This window comes from Bos grunniens, chromosome 2, assembly GCF_055505025.1.
Source record: "Bos grunniens cultivar Pamir isolate PY7600 chromosome 2, Bosgru_T2T1.0, whole genome shotgun sequence".
In the NCBI taxonomy this organism is placed as follows: domain Eukaryota; kingdom Metazoa; phylum Chordata; class Mammalia; order Artiodactyla; family Bovidae; genus Bos; species Bos grunniens.
Genome location: NC_141166.1, coordinates 4,972,648 through 4,996,271, shown reverse-complemented (window position 1 = coordinate 4,996,271; position 23,624 = coordinate 4,972,648). Strand labels below are relative to the sequence as shown.

Sequence of the window (23,624 nt, the reverse complement as noted above, 5' to 3'; positions counted from 1 at the left end):
TGCACCAACGAAACAGACTCCCTCTCCAACCCTCTTTACTCCCCAGAAGGCAGCGTGCTGCCCCCCTGCACTTGCTACCAGCCTGGATCACAGTGTGTATTTCTGAGTGTGAGTCCTATTTACACCTCTCTCCCTATCAGATTGCAAATTCCTCAAAGGCAGAGACTGTTTCTTATACATCTTTCTCTGCAGTATTTGGCATATAGAAAAGACTCAGTAAATAAAAGCAGCCAGACATCAGCTGCGGGAAAAGTAGAAAAAGACACTCAAGAGTCAGACCTGGTTCAGATTCCAGGTCTGCTACATCATAGGACATGGCAAAGAGCAGGCACTGTTTCTAGATCCTGGGGGTGAAGGAGTCTTTGGGCCTAGAAAAGAAAACAACAGTCTCAAAGGCCCTTGCTGAATCATCTAACTTCGGAGAAAACAGAACTTTAGGTCCCGCCCTGATGCTCCAGGCTGGTTTTATCTATCTGGGACTTATCACCCCCTGTCCAGAAACCTTCCACCCCCTACACCTGCCCAGAAGACTTATCACCCCCTGCCCAACTACAAATGCCACTCAACTAAAGAATACCCAAAACATCCCGCCTGATTAACGTTTCCCTTATCGCTTCCACAAACCTCCCTATAAATATGGAGCCTCCCTGATCCCTCTTGGGGCTCAGCCTGGTCGACTGTCACCCCTTCTTGCCTGAATAAAGGTAACCTACTTCCGTTGAGGTCATCTTTCCTTTTCTGCCTCGGCCCGAACTATACCTTACAAGGGGGAAGTGATGGGACCTGGATTTTGGTTTAAACTTTGCTGTGGTCCTAAAGCAAGTTACTCAACCTCTCTGAGGCCCAGGACCCCCAACTGTAAGAAGGGGGAGACAGCTACTTTACTGAGTACTTTAAATACAAAATAATCCAGGTAAAAACACTGGACACACAGTAGGTCCTCAGAGAGATGTTTGCTCTCCCATCTAGACAAACAGCCCCCTCCGTCCCCTTTATACTTGGGGGTGACAGCATGCAGGGCCCAGGTCTGACTTAGCCCAGAACAGATTCTAGAAATGGCCGTTTGCAGTAAGACCCAGTCCAGCGGCCCCTCATTGGAAGAAGGCACAGAGACCTAAAGATTCAGCTCTCCACACCAGCTACACAGATCCAAGGTGCCTGATTCTTTTCCTGGCAGAGAGAGTCCAGGTCTTTCTATTTAATATAAAGACTGCCCCTCCTGAGAGCTACAGCAAGGACAGAGATGGAGCTAAAAGCCTCTCTGGAATGTTTTGTGATGTTTATCATTAGAAAAGTCACCCAGGGCAGGACAGAACCTTGGGAAGGCAGATGGTGAAGCAGTCCAGACTAGGTTGGAATTTGAAAGAGGGCCCATGGGAAGGAGAGAGAAGGACGGGGTGCCCTGAGTTCTGGGGAGGACAAGAGGGGTTGCAAGGAGGGGCTGGAATGGAAACGCTGTATCACTTCAGGAGAAACCTGGTGCTCCAGTGTTAATTGCAAAAACAGTCTCCTCCCAGTGCCTGGGGGGTTGGGCCTGTTTGGCAGATGTCCAGAGGTTTGTGAGAATGTCTTCACGAAGTCCTCCAGGTGGTCGTCCCCTTTAGCCTGTGTAGGAATGCAGGGGCTCCGGGGCAGAGGGTGCTCTCCATCCCTCATTGGATCTTCTGCAGGTCCTCGGGCCCAAAAGATTCAGGCAGCAGTTCCCGGACTGTCCTGACAACATACGTGCCATCCAGCTTGGTCATGTAGACAGCCCAGTCGGTGCCAAACTGGAAAAGAGGCAAAGCCAGCGTGAGGGAGGCAGTGTGGCTGAGGGGAGGGCTGCCCTGGTTTGAGTCTGGCCTGGGTTGAGTGCCTCTTACTGTCTAATGTGCCTCTCTGTGCCTCGGTTTTCTCACCTGTAAAATGGGAATGATAATAATCATACCTGGTTGATAGGGCCTGAGGGCGGAGCCAGTGAAAGATGGCATGAGCAGTTAGCACAGTGCTTGGCACATTGCTAAGGGGCAGTAAACGCTCTGTTCCGTGATGAGGACTCATCAATCCTTTGGCCACCTGATATGAAGAACTGACTCATTGGAAAAGACCCTGAAGCTGGGAAAGGCTGAAGGCAAACGGTGAAGTGGGTGGCAGAGGATGAAATGGCTAGATAGCATCACCAACTCAATGGACATGAGTTTGAGCAAACTCTGGGAGATACTGAAGGACAGGGAAGCCTGGCGTGCTACAGTCCATGGGGGTCACAAAAAGTCCGATGCAACTTAGCAACTGAACAACAATGGGGCTTTATAAGAACAATATCTAACCCCTGGGGCCAGATCCCCTCCTGTTGTGACAAAGGACAACTCATATCTTCCTCCCTTGGGGCTTCTCGATAACTTCTGAGAACCTGGAGAGATTGCGTGCCTGTCACACACTGTACAATGAACAGCAGGATTGCATCATCTGCGCTTTGAGGCAGGTGGATATTATTCCCATTTTACGGATAAGAAAACTGAGGCTTTGCAGAGAAACATGGGGCAGATGATGAAACTCTTTGGGTTTCACTGTCTTGATCTGTGAAATGGCTTTAGAGACAAAAGACTTATCAGGCAGGAAGATAGGTGTCCTGGGTGGAGAGTTAGGTCAGCAGTGTAATGGAGCATAGCCTGGGGAGTTGGAGTCAACAGCCTGAGGCTCTACCTGGCCAGATGGAGAGTACTGGAGGCAGTGGGTGGGAGGGGCCCGCACGCAGTGCCTGGCATGTAGTAAATGCCCAGTGGAAGCCATCTGTACTGACAGCTAGGGCTCCTAGTGACCGCCAGCTCTGCAGCCTGCTCTTGATGCTTCGGCCTGAACCACCACGTTATTATCGGGCACAGTCCATCTTTTTAAAGCTAATGTTTTAAGGAAGGAAATTTCTCTGCTTGGCGGGCTCTGCCTGAGGGTGTGGGTGAAAGTTGAGTGGAGGCGAGTTTAAGTGCCAGGCCTCCAGCCCCCAAGCTTCAGCTCTTATTATTTGCATTTTGGTTTCCGTTTTGCTTCTCTCTCCTTCAGCTTTTCCATTTGCCATCTCTCATTTGCCAACATCTGATCTGCATGGAGAAAACAGCCTTGAGCAATTAGACGGAGGCAGGGCCTGGGGAGTCAGGGAGCTGGCATCCTGATGTGCTTGCTGCCTGTGGCCTGGGACATGCCGTGGTACTGGGCGGCCATTTGTGCCCCTCTAACCAGGGGTGAATGAAGTCCCTAATGTGAATTCAGAGCCTTCCCAGTGGCATTTTTCATCTAGATTTGGGAAATGAGTCCTGCTAACTGTGCCTGATTTGCAGGCCTGGCGAGCAGCAGGAGGATGAGGATGTCTGTGTGTTCTAGAGATGCTAGTAACCCCCCAAGACTCAACAGCAAAACTGAACCCCCCCACCCGCCTCCCACCAAATTCCAGCAGCTCCAAAGCAGAAGCCCCCATGGAACAAGCCACTCTGATTCTGCACAGCATCATGTTATCTCTACTGTGGCCAAAAATAATGTGTCCCTTTTGTAGGACCATGAAGGCAGGGAGGGGGCCTTTACGAGGGGAGTGTGGGCTTTGCTGTCGGCCGGAACGGCTATAGTGAGTGCCAGCTTGCCACTGACTGGCGGGCTGTGTGTCCTTCTGCAGGTCACTTGCTTCTCTGACAAACGACCCACACTTCCCTCCAGGCGGGGCGAGGGGATTAAATGAGATGCTGTATTTAGAGGGGTCGAGGATGTCTCATCAGAGCTCAAGGCCTGGGGACCCTTCAAGTTGGTGGCTTTAGCCTTTGGGGGCTCTGGCCGGCACAGGCCCCTTTGAGAGTCCATCAGAGCTATTGACATCCCTCTTCCTCAAATGTACATGTGCATATCAAAAACCTCATTGAGCCCAGATTCAGAAGAAAGAATCGAATTCAGCCCCTTGGTTTTTAGAATTGAAGAAACTGAAGGCTTCCAACCAAGATCTTTGTAAAAAGTACATCAGATCCTTTGAGTCTCTTCTTTTTAAAAATAGCCACTGAATTCCCTTTATTCTTTTCTTCCCCCAACTTGTGTTTTAATATCACAAAATATACATAGGGTTTATCATTTTGACCATTTTTAAGTGTACGATTCAGTTCCCTTTATTCCTGGAGTGAAATATACCCTCTATCCAAGGACTACTAGACCCTGTGTGATGCGCCCCTGACCGCCTTTCTATCTTTACCCGTCACCACCCCTCAAGCCCTGCCCGGTGTTCTAGCCTCTTTGGCTTTCAAACTGCTCATGCAACTCACCAAGCGTGTGGGCATTAAACTTGCTGCTTCCTCCACCTGCAAATCTCGAGATCTTGGTCTGTCTCATCTTTTCTCCTTATTTATATCTCTGATCAAATGTTATCTTCAAAGAGACTCCCTTCCCGGCCATCTAAAAGTAGGGGTTGGCAAACTGTTTCCCATAAAGGGCCAGATAGTAAATATTTTATGCTTTGCGGGCCATTAGGTCCGTGTTGTAACTCTTCTCTCTCCCCTGGTAGGACCCAAGCAGCCAGAGGGAACGTGTGAATTGGTGTGTGGGACAACAACATGCAGAAGTCTGGATTTGCCTGCGGGCTGTTGTTTGCTGACCTTTGACTCTGACCTAGAGTCAGCTCCACCTTCTGTCGCTCTCAACTCCTTTCTTCTGCGTTTTTTTTTTCTCTGTAGCCCTCTTTACTCTCAGCAACTCTAACTGTTGATTTATTTTGCTCCTTATTTGTCTGTCTTCTACACTAGACTATAATGCCTGTGAGGCTTGGCCTGTCTTTTCACCACTGTCTCGCCAGAGCAGGGTCAATGCCTAGCCCAGAACAGACACTCACTCAGGAAGTATTTGCTGAATGAAAGAATAATTTCCAGTGATTCATGCAAGCTTGGGAAGGCCTTAGGAGTCAGCCAACCCAGCTAATAGGACAGTCACTGTGTCTCTTCACTTGGCCTGGCTTGGCTCCCAGGGCCTGGAAGAGCAGGGAAGAGGAGGGGAGATCCATTCCAGAAAGAAAGGGAAGTTGCTTACCTCTCTCATGACCTGTCTGCAAGCCCCACAGGGTGAGATAAAATCATCTTGCAAGTCACTGGGGAAGCAGAGAAACAAAAACATGGATCAGTCTCTGGAAACTTGAGAATGATTGCTTAAATTCAGGAGTCCTGCCTGCCTGCAGATTAAGTCAAATCCCTCAAGGCAGTTCCTGGTTCACAGATGAGCCTGTCCTAGAGGGTGAGAAGAAGTGGACAGAACTTTCCACACTCACAAGAGGCAAGACCATGGCTAGGACTATTCTTTTCATTGGTGTGTTCAAAGAATGTTTAGTGAACACTTACTATCACCCACAACCCAGGGACACAAAGGTTAAAGCGAATTTGTCTCTGGCCTTCAGCCTAGTGGGTGACAAGGAAAACTAGATGAGTTATCATTTCAAACAACATACAGTAAGAACACACGGTAAGCAGGAGATGATCCTTGACTAGGGAGGGAGAGAGAGTATTTCATGGAGGAGGTAGCATTGACCTGGTCCTTGGAGGAAGCGTAGAGTTCATAAGTCATCAATAGTGAGCACCTGATCTGCTCCAATCTCTGGACCAGGCACTTATAGACATTGTCTCATTTAATTCTCAGTATAACCTGAGCATCCAGATGACCATTTATCATCAAGGACACAGGTTCACTAAGATGAAGTAACAGAGAGCTATTCTGAAGCTCCGGGTTTTTCTCTGTTGCAGACAAGGGATATAGTATGTGCAAAGGTCCTGAGGCATAAAAGAATAAGACACCTGTGAGTCCTTGAGAAAACTGGGTACCCTGCATCTGAGAAAGTTGGAGAAGAGAAGCTTACAGCCAAGGGATTGTCTCTGAGGATGAAGGTACCCGCAGGCAGCCCTCCAGTTCTGAGCAGGACAAAGGATGGTGTTTAAAGAAAGAGGAAACTGTAAGAACCTCCAAGCTTGATAAAGCGTCAGAGGTTAAGCCAGTGGTCACCATTATCTTTGCGCTTCTAAGACCCACAGTTCTCTGATGTCTCTGGAAGATCACAGGATTTAAAATTCAGTTCTTGATCAGTTCCTCCTTTTGTTAATTACATGTGACTTTGACCAAGTCATTTTAACCCGTGCAAGGATCATTTCTTTGCCTATAAAATGTGGGGAATAAGGTCATCCACACTGTAGAAATGCTAGGATAAAATGAACTAAGACGTGCAAAGAACTTCCTAAATTTTAGAATGCAATACACACATTATTACTGCCTATACTAGTCACTGGGCATTATTCCTTTAGATAGATAAGCTCTGTCATAATTTTTGTACCTTGTCATATACAGTTTTATTATACACTATGTGCTTTACGTGGTATAATATTATATAATTAACCTATTTTGTATTAACAATAATTATCACATTATTTAATAGATGCCTAGAATGTGCCAACCCTCCAAAGCATCTTACAGTGTTTCTCTCATGTTAATTGACAAACAGTTATTTACTGAGCACCTACTATACACCAGGCACTGTCTATGCCGGGGATAGAGCCGTGAGCAAAGCAGGTGGAATTCACTGCACTCGGGAGTTTTTGACTAATCAGGTGAACCAGATAACCGGCAAACCATCAGCCTATCAGCCAACCACGTATCAATTACAGCTAGAGACAGATGCTGTGAATTGAATAAAGCAGCTGAGGGGAGAGAGAGTGGAGGGCTGCTGCTTTATTTAACCTTCATGACAACTCCCTTTTACCTCTGGAGGTCCAGTTAAAGAAAGCACCTGCTCATGGAAAGGTGGGTCCTCACTGAGCACACTCACACTCCTAGCTATAGAGGGACCCCTTGGGGACCTGAGAGGGTGGGGACCGCTGCCCAGGATGCACACTGAGCTGGATGAACCCTTCTGGTTACCAAGTGGCTGATGTTGCAGCCAGAGCCTCTCGTTAGCTCTTTGGAGGCTGTGCTTGGGTTTTTTTGGCTGCACCGTACAGCATTCAGGATCTTCCCCCGACCAGGGATTGAGCCCGTGCCCCCTGCATTAGAAGCACAGAATGTTAACCACTGGACTGCCAGGGAAGTCCTGGACTCTGTTATTCTGTATTTATTTATTTTTGGCCGTGCTGGGTCTTTGTTGCTGCATGGGCTTTTCTCTAGTTGTGGGGTGGGTTTCTCACTGCGAGGCTTCTCTCGTGGAGTGCAGGCTCTAGGGCGCCTGGGCTTCAGTAGCTGCGGCTCCCAGGCTCTAGTCTCTTGTGGAGCACAGGCTCTAGGGCGCCTGGGCTTCAGTAGCTGCAGCTCCCAGGCTCTAGAACACACACTCAATAGTTTTGACGCATGTGCTCTGGGATCAGGGATCAAACCCGTGTCTCTTGCGTTGGCAAGCAGATTCTTTACCACTGAGTCACAGAGAAGTCCACCAAGTTTTGTTTTTTTTTTTGTTTTTTTTTTTTAGTTAATTACTTTGGCTGTGCAGGGTCTTAGCTGTGGCATATGGGATCTAGTTCCCTGAAAGAAAGTGAAAGTGAAGTCGCTCAGTCGTGTCCGACTCTGCGACCCCATGGACTATAGTCTGTAACCAGGCTCCTCCGCCCATGGGATTTTCCAGGCAAGAACACTGGAGTGGGTTGCCATTTCCTTCTCCAGGAGATCTTCCCAACCCAGGGATTGAACCCGGGTCTCCCGCGTTGTAGGCAGACGCTTTACGTCTGAGCCACCAGGGAAGTTCCCTTACCAGGGATCAAATCCAGGCCCCCTGCATTGGGAGCACAGAGTCTTAGTTACTAGACAACCAGGGAAGTCTCTGTTTTTTATTTCATTGCATGCATGTTGGCTGAGAGCTTGCTCTGTGCTAGGCAAGCCTGGGAGGGAGCAACAAAGACCTGTCAGAGAGTCCCGGCCTGCAGGACCTTGAAGTCTCAAAGGGAGATCAAATCTGTGTGTAAATGTCACAGCTACAGGCAGACAGTGGTTAGGCGCAGGGGAGAGGTGGGACTAGAAGCACCCCAGAAGGTGCTGGGCACACAGGGACCTTCCTTCCTCTCATCCCCCCTTCTCCCTTTCCTCTAGCCTCTGCCTCCCCTGCCTCGTGCTGGGTATTGACAGTTTCCTGTGCTTTGTGCTGACCTTGGGCACACACTGAGGCCAGCTCATCAGACCTGACGGGCTGGAAACCTATCGACTTTGATGATGACAGCGGGGACCCCAGGGGGGAAAGCTCATCTCCTCGTTAGCCAAATCCCCCCTGAGCTGCACACATTGCATTTTACAGATCTCGAGGGGGCTCTCTGAGATGATGCACACCCATCAGCACTAACAAGAGAGCTGGCACTTCCCATTCACTCTCTAAATCCACACTCTCAATTTAACAAATCATTAGAGCAGTAATGACTGCTTTTCTGGCTTGGGGATGCCAGTGCAGGCTGAGCACCCAGAGAGGAGCGGTTGGGCGCTGGAAAAAATGTAGTTTTTGTTTAAACAAGGACATTTACTAATCGTCACAAACAAAACCCAGTCATGTTGAAGAGTAGACAATGACCAAGAGAAAAAGTCTTTCAACTGGAACATTCTAAACAGAGCAGGGCCACCTAGCCATTCTCCTTTTGTTGACTTTGGCCTCCTTTTCCCCAGAATATCATTATTTTCTTGGATCAGCTTTGAAATTGAGTTATCCCCTCCACCTCTTTTTTCTCCCCTGAAGTGTAATTCACATCCTGATCTCTGCTCATCTGCACAGAATGTTCCCAGGGCGGCCTCATTTATTCCTCCCAAAGCCGGAAGGAAGCCAGGACAGACCTTGGTCCCACAGAGAGCTCTCGGAAGCTGAGGCCCTCCTCCAGAAGCGCATCCTTGGCTCCAGTTACTCAGGGGAAAAAACCTTCAATAAAGTGGATCACCTCAGGGCGAGACCAAGCTCCTTTGAGGATCTTATCAAAGAAATGGAGGCTGGTTTCTGTCATGCAGACCCCATCATCCTTGTTCCTGGTCCTCATATTTCTGCCAGAAAAGGCCTGCATCTCCCCGACAATGAAGAGATCATTTACTCCTAGTCCACGACCCATACACCCAGATGTCTCTAAAGACCAACACCAGGTCAGCCCTGCAGTCTCTTTCTGGGTAGATTCAACATTTCCTACCTATTTTCCCTGTGCTGTTATCTTGCTAAGAGAACTCTCTCTCATAGATAATGCAACGGTACACACAAGAGTAATTTATCATTAAATCGGAAGTGTAATGGGGTCTGAATTAATAAAACAGCCCATTCATATCACTTGAATCCTGAAGCCACTGAGTCTGGGTCCGTGGCCAGAACTCAAAGAATTCCCTTGGAGGGCACACGTGGGAACTTGGATATTTATGTTTGGGGCATGTAGAGAGAGCTGATAAGTGCTCTTGTTCAGCCAGAACTCGGGCTGGAATCTGATCAGTTTAAACCATAACCTGGGTTGCCTGGCTGTCACCCCACCAGCCTGTCCTTTTATCCTGGTTCTTGCACCTAGGGGTGACTGATGCCAAGCAAAGGTGCCAGCTTGGACAGTGAAGACAGGATCCCCGGATTGGCTCAAGGAGAGCAGGGAAGAGGGTTTCATTTCCCGTCACAGCACAGCAAAGTGGAATGAGCTCTGGAGTCGGACTCTAGAGATCTATCTGTCCCAGCTTTGCCACTAATTCCTAGGAAAGCTGCTCATCCTCTCTGGGTCTCAGTTTCTTCAACTGTAAAATGGGTACAGTGGCCAGGAAGTCTAATCAGGTGCTTTTAGGTCCCTCTTGCTTTAGGTTTCTTAGTGGCCTTTCTATTGTATCTTGTAGGGATGCTATTGTACTTGGCACTACTATCAGAACAAGAACACACCTCCCTTTGTCTTAGAGTTGTCCTGACTGTTTATCTGCTCTTTAGGCTTACCAAGGGCAGAGTCTGTCTCTTATTTATCTTCTACTTTTAGCCCTCAGCCCAGCGCCTAGAGTGCCTGGCACATAGGAAGTTCAGAATAAACACCACAGGTGAATGAATGAATGAGTGAGTAACAGGTGTGTGGTGGACGCTGGCTGGACAGATGAACGAGTATTGCTACGACTGGCCTTTCTCACTCACCTGGCAATAGCGATTGCCCTGAACTCTTTGTACCCTTCCGAGATGGCCTTCTGGATGGCAGTTCGTTCAGCACAGACGCTCAGCGGGTAGCAGGCATTCTCTATGTTGCACCCTGAGAAGAGAGGAGAGTCCAGTTGTGTTACCAGCAAAACCACTTCCTGTTGCATGTGTTGAGTAAGAAGCTTGCCCCATTCCAGAGCTGGGAGGGACCCGCTACTCAAAACAAGGTAGGGGAAGGAGAGGGCAATTTGACCAGAAGCACTGGGAGGCTTGTGACTCACTGGTGTGGTGGCTTTGCCCAGGGAATTCCCACTCTCATCACTTCCCCAGTGCTGGCATCTTGAAGCAGAACCTGGGAGCAGGCGGAGCCTCACAGGGCTGATGACCCCACCCTCATTTTCCCAGCAGAGGTCAGGGCCAAGGGAGATGCTGAAGCTTAAGAAGGTGAGCAGAGCCCCTGCCTGGGTCTCAGAGACGGAAACCACAGCCTGGGACATGGTGGCGATGCTGATTCAAAGATCGGGCCTGGGTCAAATTCTTGATGTGGATACCAGCTGTCAGGGTTCTCTGTGAGTTGATTTGCAAAACAGAAGTGTCAAAAGCAACAAAATAAGAAACAAAAAGCTCCCAGGCTTTGCAAAGGGTGTCTGTGATTATACAAGCCTTAAGGCCATCCATTTCCTCCAGGGAAAGGTGGGCTGCCAAGGTGGCACAGTCCGGAGTAAGGGAGTCTTCCCCGGTGGCCCTCTGTGGAGTGTCCCTGGGGATAAATGGGCAAGGGCTCTTCCCAGGAGACAAAACACTGGCATAGCCAGAGTGGCTGACCAGCAGACTTCCCCTTTGCAGGCAGGTGAGGCCATGAACCGATGGCCACAGGAGCTGGACTCTCCCAGGACCATCAGGGTGTGATAGACAGTACGTCACTCTTCACAGCTTGCCCTTCTCCCTGAGGCAGGATATTCATTGTTCCCCAGTATTCATTTTCTCCTTCTTCCTTTAAGTAATACAGGTCATTTTCAATCCAATATGGCTGACCCCATGGCTGCTCAGAGACTACATTTCCCAGCCTCCCTTGCAGCATTTCACCTAATAGGATGTGGCACAAAGTGAGGTAGGAAACTCCGGATCTCATCTTTTGTAAAGAGACTTGCCTCGTCCTCTCTTCTCTCCTGCAGAGACTGGGGCGGGGTGGGACAGCTTTGACCATGTGCTTTATGCTCATGAGGATGGAACGGCAACAAAACAGAAGGAACTTGGAAACCTGGTCAACTCGTGGAGCAGGGTCAAGTTGCCTGCTTGCCCTGGTGCGTGTGTGCCCAGTTGCTTCAGTCATGTCCGACTCTTTGTGACCCCACGGACTGTAGCCTGCCAGGCTCCTCTGTCCATGGGGATTCTCCAGGCAAGAGTACTGGAGCGGGTTGCCATGCCTTCTTCCAGGGGGACTGTCCAGACCTAGAGATCGAATCCACATCTCTTCTGTCTCCTGCATTAGCTGGTGGGTTCTTTACTACTAGTGCCACCTGGGAAGCTCTAAGTTGCCCGGGACCAGCTGCCTGCTCTGAGTCATTATGGGAGAGAAAAAGAATTCGAGTCTCTGCATCTTGGGATCTTTTGGTTAGAGTAACTTAATCTATATCCAACTAAAACAGAGATTTGCAGTAAAAATAAGATGTAGCTTTGACAAAAAGAACAAAACGAAACTAAGTGGCCTTGGCTCAGCAGTTGGGAATGGGACTTCCCTTGTAGCTCAGTTGGTAAAGAATCTGCCTGTAATGCAGAAAGCCCGGGCTCGATCCCTGGGTTGGGAAGATCCCCTGGAGAAGGAAATGATGACCCACTCCAGTATTCTTCTCTGGAGCATCCCATGGACAGAGGAGCCTGCCAGGCTAAGTCTATGGGGTCACAAGAGTCAGACATGACTTAGCAACTAAATCAATGTGAAAGAAAACAAAGATATGGCAAGAAGGAAATCTGATGGCCCTTGATACTCCTGGCAGATTATTTGCTAAAGCCCCAACCTGGAATAAACTGGAAGGCAAACTATATTACTGACTCAGAGGATTTTCTACCTGGCAACGGGAGACACCCTGTGGCAAAGATCTGGTTAAGGCTGTCATTTCCACCTAGCCATTGTTTCGGGAGCTTCAAGGTAGCCACCGTTCAAAAGAGGCAGCAGGGTAGGGCTGGGCAAGGAAACCAGTCAGTAAAACAGGGGAGTTGGCAGGCTGAAGAACTGTTGCACAGAAAGGATTCTTTGGGTGTGACAGAATTGGGTAGCCAATGAAGCCAAAGGTCTGGCCTATAAAAGCCTGCAATTGTTCCATCCCTAGAAAATACAGCGCCCCCCAGACCCTACCATCAGAAGTAAGCTCAGAGAGCTGTGTGCCCTCCAGGAGGGTATTCTCTTGGACACTCACTTTGGCTGTACGGCCGAGGATGATAAATGGTCAAGGAAGAAGCTCCCAGAGGGCAAAGCCAGCAGCCTCAGTGGACAAGGGGGTTACCCCCAGGGCAGAAAAGGGAGGCAAGGTGGACTCCAGCGCACCAGAGTCTTCACACTTCTTGCCCCACAGACTTGGTAACTGCATGGACTGGTGGTCCACGGGTGTTCCGTTTGCCTAATGGGAGATTTGATGATGGTTAGTCTTTCCTACTCCACATTGCGTGGTGCCCGAGCAGGAATGAAGTGAGGGGCAGATGACTATTTTTTAGTTTTCAGGCCCCTGGATGATCAGGGCCACATCTCAACCTGAGAAGGGGGACTGTGCACCACCAAGGGATCCTGCTGCTAGGGCTGGATGCAGCGGCTGGGTGAACTTTGGGTTGTCACCCACAGAAGTTGTAAGTGGGTCCAATGTGTGTGAAGAAAGAAGTACACAGATACTCACAGGCCACAGGGGGTTTTATGGCAAAGACTTAATTGTTCTCAGTGTTCACACTTCCAGTAGAACCCACTGAAGTTTAGGGATTTCTCTCTGGCAGTCCATTGGTTAAGATTCGGCACTTCCAATGCAGAGGGGATGGGTTCAATCCCTGGCTGGGAAACTAAGATCCCACAGGCCAGGAGGTGTGGCCAAAAAAAAAAAAAAATCCACTGGAGTTTAGTTGGGCACGTCCCTACCTAGCTAGAAACTGCTTTCCCAGCCTCCCAGGAAGCTTCGTAGAGTCCTATAGGTTTAGCCAATGGGATGTGAGTGCAAGTGTTGGATGAAACCTGACCCGCATTGGATCAATCAGAGCAGAGCAACTGACCCACACTGGGCCAATCAGAGCTGAGCACCTGACCTACCCTGGGCCAATCAGACTATCCCTCTGTGAGGGAATTTAAGTTGTTCTCTAACATTGTGAGTTGGGCCTGGGTCCTGGTGGCAGGCTAGTTTCTGTTCTTTACAGAGAAGACCAATAGGACACAGTGAAAGGAGAATCAACTCAGATGAGAGACGGTGGCAAGAGTCTGGCCTTCTGCTACCGGTTGCCCCTGAAGTACAGAAACACTCCAGCTCTGCCACCGTTTAGTTATAGGAACTGACGTACCCTCCTTTTGCCTAAAACAGTTTGCATGCCTTTGTATCATTTGTAGTCCCACGGGAATCAATTAATACAGTTGGGACACAGGACAGCCAGCAGTCAGGCAGTTGTAACACTGAAAGGAGTGGTTGATGTTTATGGACTGTCTGCTTTGGCAAAGCACGTGTTCATATTCACATGTGAGTTACTGCAGCCTGGAAAGCGGGCGCCTGAATGCTCAGCCCCTCTGCTAGGTCAGTGAATAAATGAATGAGTCTTTCTTGCTTCCTACCTAGTCTCCCCAGCCAGGTTTCTGATCCCTGTTGGAAATGACTTCCTTTAAACATATCCTTGCCTGCTGCACCTGCCTGCCCCTCCCACCTTTGCTGACCTGTGACCTTGTTTAAGCACCAACTCACCTTAAAACACAGCCTCACTGAAATGCCACAAAGAAAAAGAACCGCTCCTTGTGTCTGTCAGGCCGGGACAAGAGTCGGCTCCCTTGTGTTTGACTTTTGCTGCTCCCAGGAGCAGAAGAATTGCTCCCCACTCCACTTCGGTCTAGCAACCCTCCCAGCCCCTGCCTTGTCCCTGACTCAGGAACACTCTTCCCATTAGACATGATTCACATAAATATTGGGTTTTGCTGAGGTGCTCTTAAAGCAAATTGTCAGACTTCCAGAGGTCCAGACTCTGAAGACAATTGCCTGTGTCTGCTTTTGAAGTTCAGAATGACCTCTTATAGAGAACTCTTCCTTTTCTGTGTGTGAAAACGTTAACAATCCAGTAAAGGAGATGGAGAGAGTGTTTTAGAAGGGAGCGTGCTCACATACCCTACTGTTCAAATAGAATTTTGTAGAAAGAGTCCGTGGGTTCTGTTCTGCCTTGGGACCCTTTGCCCTCTGGCTCTGAGAATTTGGGAAAGGGACTGAACCTCCTTGAATGTCTCATTTTCAATTTGTAAAACGAAAACGACAGCACCTTCCTCTCAGGCCTCTAGTGGGAATGAGTTGAGTTCACGCAAGTAAAGCAATGAGCACAAGCTCTGCTGCTGCTGCTGCTGCTGCTGCTAAGTCGCTTCAGTTGTGTCCGACTCTGTGCGACCCCATAGATGGCAGCCCACCAGGCTTCCCCATCCCTGGGATTCTCCAGGCAAGAACACTGGAGTGGGTTGCCATTTCCTTCTCCAATGCATGAAAGTGAAAAGTGAAAGTGAAGTCACTCAGTCGTGTCCGACTCCTAGCGACCCCATGGACTGCAGCCCACCAGGCTCCCCCATCCATGGGATTTGCCAGGCAAGAGTACTGCTTCTCTGGAGCACAAGCCCTGGCACAGACTAAATGTCCAGCAGCTGGAGCTGCTATTCCTAATCGCATGAATGGCAAGGCTTTGGTGGTGGTGGGACTGAGTTTCTGCTGCTTCTACTCAAGGTGTGACAGTTACCCTGTCTCTGCCCTTCAGGCCACTTTGAAATCCTTTCCATGATTACAAAAAGTCCCTCATCATCTGGTGCCAACCTGCCTACCTCTTGGACTTCATCTCCTTTTGCTTCCAAGTATACACCTGCTACAGGGCCTTTGCACTGGCTGTTCTAACTGCCCGGGACTCTCTTCCCCGCTCTAAGCACATGGCTCACTCTACCTAGGTCTCTGCTTAAATGTCACCTCCTCAGAGAAGCCTTCCCTGATTATCTAAAATTTCTTCCTCCCTCTATCACCTCCAACTCTCTCAATCCATTCCTCCTGCTTTAACACTTAACACTTTCCTGGAATGTCTCTATTCTCTAATTTCCCCATTACTCCCCAGGTATAAGTTCTTGAGGGCAGGGACTTGGTCTGCATAATGCATTACCGTATGATCAGGGCCTGGAACAGTCACTGGGCCCAGAGCCGAAAACAGTGATGCTCAGTTAGTTACTTATTATCAAAGGGCTGGATTTTTGCACTTTGATGCTAAGTCTCTGAGGTGCGAAGGAATAAATGTATTTGAGGCCTCTAGCAAGTTCAAGTGTAATTTCCCAGTCTTGCTTTAAAAAACAGAAAGAGGAGGAAGGGAGGAAGGAAATCCTTGGCCGTGAACTGTAATCCTGAAAGGCCAGACAATATTGTTTTGCTTCCCTGAGCCCAAAGAACAAAAACATCATCTATCCAGGCAAACCAACTCCATTTCTGGTGTTTGTCTCACTGACTCAAACATACAGGAGAGACGGCCTGGGATGGTGCCAAGCTAGGGATCCATAATTAGAAAAGATTGTACCACAAATAATACTATAAAGATAGTGCTATTACTACTAATTGCTTTCTTTTAATCTTTTCTTTTATTGCTTTCCTTTGGGCTTCCCTGGTGGCTCAGCTGGTGAAGAATCCGCTTGCAATGAGGGGGACCTGGGTTCGATCCCTGGGTTAGGAAGATCCCCTGGAGAAGGGAAAGGCTACCCACTCCAGTATTTGGCCTGGAGAAAGCCATAGACTGTGTAGTCCATGGGGTTGCAAAGAGTCGGACATGACTGAGAGACTTTCAATTTCACTTTATCTGCCAGGCACTCCATGGAATTTTTAACAGTTCTGTAGGGCAAATGCTATTATAACCCCATTTTACAGAAGGTAAAAGCTGAGACTAGGGGCAGGAAGGCAACTCATGTCCTGGCCTGACAGACACACAGAGTGTTCTTTTTCCTTGTGGCATTTCAGTGAGGCTGTGTTCTGAGGTGTTTTGGTACTTAAGGTAGAGCTGGGGTTGGATATCATCAAGACAACAGCAGGGAAACGAATTCACAAGGAGGTGACTGGGACCAGTCCCCCAGAGAAGTGAGCACTGTCCCCTGCATCTGCATCTGCTCTGCCTTCTGAGGGATCTTCAGATTAGAGCAGGGCTTCCCACATTCAAGCAAGTGGGCATCTCCTGGAGGGCTTCTTAAAAGATTTCTGAGGGACTTCCCTGGAGGTCTGGCGGCTGAGACTCTGTGCTCCCAATCCAGGGACCCAGGTTCAATCCCTGGTCAGGGAACTAGATCCCACATGTCGGGAGGAAGAGCAAAGATTCCACGAGCTGCAACTAAGACCCTGCACAGCCAAACAAATAAACTTTTTTTTTTTTAATTAAAAAAAAAACAACAACAAGATTTCTGAGTCCTACCCCTTGAGCTTCTGCTTTAGCAGTTCTGGATCAGAGCCCATGAACGGAAACTTCTAACAAATTCCCAGGAGGTGTCAGAGGCTGTGGGTCTGGGCCACGCGTGAGAACCACTGCACCAGACAGATGTCACAGCCATGTGTTTGAACACTCCCCTCTCTCCATGTTCCTGCCTCCCTGCCCGCTGCAAATGCAACGCGGCAGTTTCACTAATGAATTCTATCCTAACTCAACCAGAGAGCTGAGGGGTGTTAGCGAAGCCTGTCTTTGTGATAAGCTGCTTTTGAGTGACAGTGGAGAGGACCAGTGGATGAGGCTGGGATGGGAACGGGTGGGCAGGGCTATACGGAGAGAAAGCTGGTTAGGGAACCTGGAGGCCTGCGGTATAAAGCATAAAGAGTGGTCCTGAGGTAGAAAGGGAGCCCCCGGGAGGGAATCCGGAGGGCAGGGACTGGATGGGGGAAGATAGATGAAGGATCGGGTTTAAAGTTTAAGTCAAAACAAGCTGCATTCAGCAGTTAACCAGAATGTCCTTAAGTTTTGTTTTTTTTTTTAAATATGGTTTTTCCCTCCCAAATTAATTACAGCTGATCCAGTAAAGTGACTCCATGACCTTCCCCCCTCCATCCATGGCAACAGAGTGCTACAATCGCTCTAAGAGAGGAGGAAAGGGAGGGGCAGACCATCATTCCAAGAGCTTGAGCTGAAGAAGAGGAAGTCCCCCATCTGTTGGGTGGTGCCCACAGGGTGGTCCTCCGTGAGTCTCCCCCAGCCCCTCCCACCTGGGTGGCCCTGGCTGGCCCCACCCCCACCCCCTTGGGTCCCATCCTAACTCTTCTCTGGGTCCTTGCTGCCCCAGTCCCCCAGCAGCTCTCTCTCCCCCACAAGCACCTCCTCTCCTCTCCCCACGGCAACGAGAGAAGGTAATTGTTGGAGTTATTAATTACCATCCTGGTGGCCCAGCTGCAAGGGGCACAAGGCCCTGGCCAGGGTCAGGGATAACAGAGGAAATAAAGCCATTATGAAGAGATCATGACGGCAAGGCTATCAGACTTGCTTTTGAGTTGGCCGAGACACCAGCTGCCCCTGAGGGTGGTAACTCCACGGAGGGCTAGTCTTTTGTGAGGCTGGAGAAAGTCACAGAACTGGGCCGACGCATCCCGCTATGAGCTATAAACTCACAGCGTCTGAGTTCAGCTGTGCCCTGTCTTCTCAGTTCAGTCGCTCAGTCCTGTCTGACTCTTCGTGACCCCACGGACGGCAGCACACTGGGCTTCCCTGTCCACCACCAACTCCCAGAGCTTGCTCAAACCCATGTCCATTGAGTCGCTGATGCCATCCAACCATCTCATCCTCTGTTGTCCCCTTCTCCTCCTGCCTTCAGTCTTTCCCAGCATCAGTGTCTTTTCCAAAGAGTCAGGTCCTCACATCAGGTGGCCAAAGTATTGGAGCTTAGTGTCTGTGTCCTAATCATCTCTGATTCACCCCCTGATGCCCTACCAGGTTTCCTCTGGTTGTTCAAGGTCCCCTTCTCTCCAAGCCTGGCCTTCCTGCCGTCTGCTCTCCCTTTCCTTCTAAGTAAGGAGACCCAGGGGTTCTGGTGAATGCCCTCCATCGGTCCCCTCTCCTCAGCACAATTCTCTCTGCCCTCTTCTGCACATCCATGCTGCAGTGAGGGGCAGCAGAAGGAGCAAGGAATTTGGAAACAGATGAAACTGATCCTCAGTTATCCCATTTGTAAATGTGCATTTGGCTCTTGGTTAGGTCTGCTTGTTACCTCCACACTCCTTCTGGTAGTAACAGATCACTCTCTCTGCATCGAGGCGGAGCCTGTGTATGAATCCGCTGGCCCCATCATACTATTCCATTGTGCCAACAGTGATTGGCCCAGGGATGTGCATGTGACTGGAGAGGGACCAATCAGAGCCCTTCCTTGGAATTTTTCCATCTTGAGCTAGTGGGAAAGAATTCTTCCCTCTCTGCTTTTAAGGCTGGAAGAATGTAAACTAGGGATGCCTGAGCTCATGTTCCCGATGCCTGGAGAAAGCCCACCTTTAGATAAAAGGAAGGAACCGGCATCCAGGATAAGGAAGAGCATGGTGGCGCTTGAGTTCCTGGATCCAGCTGTCCCTGAGGCAGGATCTACTTTTGCCCATTACAGTGCTGGTTGGTTTCTGGTGTCTGCAACTTGAAGTGCTCTAACGCATGTGGCACCCACTGTCTCCTCTCATGTGGTGGCTATGAAATCGCAAAAGATCTTTCATAGACGTGTTTGTGTGTGAGTGTGTGTGTGTGCTCAGTCACTCAGTTGGGTCTGACTCTTTGCGACCCCATGGACTGTAGCCCGCCAGGCTCCTCTGTCCATGGGATTTTCCAGGCAAGAATACTGGAGTAGGTTGCCATTTCCTCCTCTAGGGATCTTCCTGATGCAGGGATAGAACCCACCTCTCCTTTATCTCCTGCGCCGGCAGGTAGATCCTTTACCCCTAAGCCACCTGGGAAGCCCCATAGAACTGCTGCTGCTGCTGCTGCTAAGTCGCTTCAGTCGTGTCCGACTCTGTGCGACCCCATAGACGGCAGCCCACCAGGCTCCGCCGTCCCTGGGATTCTCCAGGCAAGAACACTGGAGTGGGTTGCCATTTCCTTCTCCAATGCAGGGAAGTGAAAAGTGAAAGTGAAGTCACTCAGTCGTGTCCGACTCCTAGTGACCCCATGGACTGCAGCCTACCAGGCTCCCCCGATCATGGGATTTTCCAGGCAAGAGTACTGGAGTGGGGTGCCATTGCCTTCTCCGATAGAAGTGCTTAGAGAAGGCTTAATCCATTGTAGTTATTAATATGACTGTTGGTCCCTGCCCACGATGTCCCAGCACCATCCAACTCTGTCTCATCCTTCCCCTCGTCTCCCTGGCTGGAAACCCTAGAATGATATTCTTTCCTTTCATTCTCATATGGCCCACCCTAGGTCCAATCCATGTGTCCCATACAACCCTCCCAGATAATTCCTTCCTCTTCACCCCACTTGCCAGTGACCTAGGCCAAACCACTCTCTCATACATTCAACGAACCTGAACTATAGGCCAGGCAACATGCAGTCAGCAAGCAAGACATGCATCACCCCCTTGACACTCTTCCGTCTGCCCCCGTCCTCCCTGAGCACCTGTCAGACGCACTGTCCTCAAACCCCCTTTCATGTTACTTTTCTTGGCTCCCTACTTTCTACCTCATCAAATCTCAGTGTCTCCACTCGGCCTTCAAAAGTCCTCCACAATCTGCCTCTAAGCCATCACCATCATGCCATTAATGGGAGTGGTAGAAGCAGTCACTAGTGGTGACAGTCCTATCGTGGGCCAGAAACTGTGTGCTAAGCACTGTCGCCCCTTTAAAGGCATGAGCTCATGGAAAGCTTCACACCCAGGGTGAAATCCGACATCTTTCATGACTGAGGCGGCAGGGGCACCGCCCACCAGGGAGGACCGCTGGGCCAGGAACACCAGCTCTGCTCACAGCCATCCTGAAAGGCAGGCCCTGTGATCCTCCGTTTACAGATGTGTAAGCTGAGACCCAGGAGGGTTAGCCTGGGGTCACACACAGCCAAGAAATAGCTGTGCCGATGCAAACTCAGGAGACTCTAACTCCTCCAGGGCCTGTACCCATCCCATAATGCCTCCACAAATGCCCACTGCACGACCCTTTTCCTGGTGACATCAGGTCCTTCCCTGCCATTTAAACAGGCCCCACCTCTGCTCACTTCATCTGTTCTCTCCTACAGTCGTTGGCTGAGGCTCCCACTTGCAGCCATGGCCTGTACAAGAGGAGTGGAGACCTCCGTGGGGGCAGGGACCGTCATTTCTGCTCCCAGCGGCATCTCCAGCACTTGATACATTATCTAGCACATATTGGTGTTTGGCAAACATGTGTTGAATGAATAGATCAATGCAAGGATGCGGAGGGCCCCTCTCTGTACACCATCCATAGGAGATATGGAGGTGCTGGACGAATCAATAGCGGATTGCATGTTCAAGGCCCTGAGCCTGTGGGTTGCAGTGTTGTTTGAGGTAGTGGTTAATGTTTAATGCTCATCTGAGCCACTGGGCCAGGCCTGAATTTCCACATGATACTCAGAGATTTTTGTATCCCCCACAGGAAAGCAAATTTGGGAGTCAGGGAAACTCTAAGTTCCAATCTCAAAAGGCAAGGGATGAGATGAACATCAAGGACAGCCCAGAAGGGCCACCATAGAGGGGGAGGTGTGGGACTCCAGCCAGGCTCCCAGCTGAACAGTGGTGGGGGCAAGGGCCTCACATTTGAGCCCGGGGTGCTTGGGGTGGGTGTGAGCTACCAATGAGATTACACATGTAAGCCTCTGGTCCTTCAGATGGCTGCCGCCAGGTGGAAGGGGGATTCTGGGCGGCAGCACTGGGCAGGCTAGGGATTCGCATCTATCGTCTGGACCAGTTCTCATCTGCGTGGGGCAGCAGTGGGAATGCGGGGGGGAGGGGCAATTGGCATTTCCGCTTACCGGCCACCTCCACGCCCTGTTCCCCACTGTCATTAAAGGGGATGTCCCTAAGCTTAGCAAAAACAAGTCTGAATTATTGTTCAAGTGAGCTTTTCTATGAAGCCAGCAAACCAAAGAAAAGTCGCTTAGGAACAGATTTGTGCCGGCTCAGATTCCTGTCTCTCTCTCCGCAGGAGGGCACTCAATACTGGCCACCTGAAACCCACCTGGCTCCTTTTCTGCAAGGCGCGCGCTCGACTAAGGAGTCAGCCCTGGATTACTCGATCTCACGCCCAGCCAGCCCCCTGGGTGGTGGGTGACAGGAAGAAAGCAGGGTTTGGGGCGCCCTTGCCCTGGTCACTGAAACCCGTGAGACCTCGAGCAAGCCATGTCACCTCTCTGGACCTTCTTCACTACAAAAAATGGGTGTAACTCCTAGGTTGATGGGTGGGGGGTGGGGGCGGTGAGGACTTGCACTTGTAGCCTTGAAGTCTTTGCAGGGTGCCAGACACAGAGGCGGGGCTCAGGAAGTGTTAACCCTCTCCCTCCCGGCTCCAGCGGGAGCTGCCCGAGGCTCTGCATTTGTGGCCTCCCCTTCCCCACTTCCTTCCCCATCTCGCCTCCGCTTCCCAGGCCCCCCAGGAATGGAAAGCCATGGGGCTTGAGCAGTATATTCATCCCGGCCGTCTGGAACGGCAGGCAGGGCCGGGGGGTGTGGCGGCCCTGCCCAGCGGAGAGGGGAGACGGAGCACCCCTGTTGCCCGTCCGCGTCCTCCTCTGACTTTCCGCCCAGGCTGCCGCGGAGGGGACCCCCAGGCGCCGCCCTTACCCGAGAAGATCCTGCCGTCCCCGGTGAGAAGAGCGGCCCCCACGGGGAAGCGGCTGTAGGGGCAGTAGGCGGACTTCTTGGCCTCTTGGCAGGACAGCAGCAACCGCTGGACGTGCTGGGGCTCCAGGGCGAGGCTGGGACGCTCCTGGGCCATGTCGATCCACCGGGGCCGGCGGAGAAGCGGAACGCGAGCTCGCAGCCGGTGTGGGCTGGGCCCCACCGCGACGGCAGCTCCTCCCCCCGGGGTGTGTCCTTGCCGGGAGGCGGCCAGGTGCGCGCCCCTGGGGGTGCTGGGCAGGGCGGGTGAGGGAGAGGGCTGGGGACAGAAGGTGTGTGTGTGTGCGCTCGTCCCAGCGTGGATGCCCAGGGTCCACGGGTGCTTTATGCGCTCCCGTGGGGACCACTCCCACTGCTGGCACGCTCTGATGAGTCAGAGGGTCGGGACGGGTGCCACTGTGTCGGATGTGACAGTGGACACGGTGGCTTCAGGGAAGAGGCCGTGGAGTGGTCAGCTTGTGGTCTGGGAAATCCAAGCTCCAAGTGTTGACCAGCCTGTTTGTTGAATGACTCCTTCAGTGAGGGGTGTGGTGAGACTGAAAGGGCAGGGCTGGGGCAGCCCCACTGGCTTCCTGAGTCAGGGAGTGTGAGGCGCAGCCAGAAGACCAAGTTGCTTCTTTATTTACACTCATCCTCCTTCCAATTCCTCTTTGTCCCAACCCAGAAAGTAAAAAGATCTCAGCTGGAGAGAATCTCTGAGCTCATCTACTTAGGATGCCTCACTTTGCTGTTGTTGGCAGAATAGACATTGGGCTGCTGGTAAAAGAAGTGAGTTTGCATCCTGGCTCCACCACTTCCCATTTGTACCACCATTGGCAGTGACTTGACCTCTCTGAATTGGTTTCCTCATCTGTACGGTGAGGCTAGTGATCATCTCTTTCCTCCATCTGGGATTATAGGAGAGCTCACACTTTGGAGTTGAGTTGAATTCCAGTTCTGCCATTAATTAGCTGTATGACCTTGAGAAATTAACGCCACCTCTCTAAGTCTCAGTTTTCTCTTCTGTAAAGTGGGTGCACTAACAGAATCTTGTAGAGTTGTAATGAGGATTGAATGAGATATGATGTGTTATGGTGAGCATGGCTGGAGGATCCCATGAGGTCATGATGTGAACACCCATGCAAACTGGGTTTCTATCCTTAAGTGATTTGATCAGGATGACACAGGAGGGGCAGAATACAGCTGGGGCATCCAGAGGCATCCACATGTCCCCAGACCCCCAGCAAACAGGAGTGAATCTGCGTCTTCTCTCAGCTTAGATGGGTGGTGTGGGGAAGAGGAAAAGGAAAGGGGAGGGGAGGGGGGAAATGAGGCAGCAGCTTCAGGCTCCGCCTGCTGACATCTCTGGTTCTGTGGCCCAGCATCTCTGTGTCCTGGGCCTGGGGTGCTCAGCCTCATGAAATCACAGGACCCCCGGCCACAGAGATTCCTCTCCCCCACCCTCCCTCCCTTTCTTCTGATCCCCCACCCCCTTTCCACACATCCACCTTTGTATCTAGAGTGGCTTCTAGATCTGAGGCAGGG

The 23,624-nt window shown here is 50.6% G+C and overlaps 1 protein-coding gene and 1 long non-coding RNA gene across 2 annotated transcripts; one reads left to right on the top strand and one right to left on the bottom strand.

The window, feature by feature from the left end:
- Positions 1 to 1,157: 1,157 nt before the first annotated feature.
- Positions 1,158 to 22,618, bottom strand: CDA (cytidine deaminase). Its single transcript, XM_086326168.1, has 4 exons — positions 22,044 to 22,618; positions 10,076 to 10,187; positions 5,029 to 5,086; positions 1,158 to 1,769 (listed from the first exon to the last, which is right to left on the bottom strand). The coding sequence occupies exons 1-4, from the start codon at positions 22,195 to 22,197 to the stop codon at positions 1,653 to 1,655; spliced, it is 441 nt and encodes a 146-aa protein (XP_086182294.1). The 5' UTR covers positions 22,198 to 22,618; the 3' UTR covers positions 1,158 to 1,652.
- On the top strand, positions 6,693 to 21,843 carry LOC147377312 (uncharacterized). The gene is made up of 3 exons (XR_015136626.1): positions 6,693 to 6,780; positions 17,302 to 17,471; positions 21,409 to 21,843. It is a non-coding gene; the product is annotated as an uncharacterized LOC147377312 (long non-coding RNA).
- Positions 22,619 to 23,624: the final 1,006 nt, after the last annotated feature.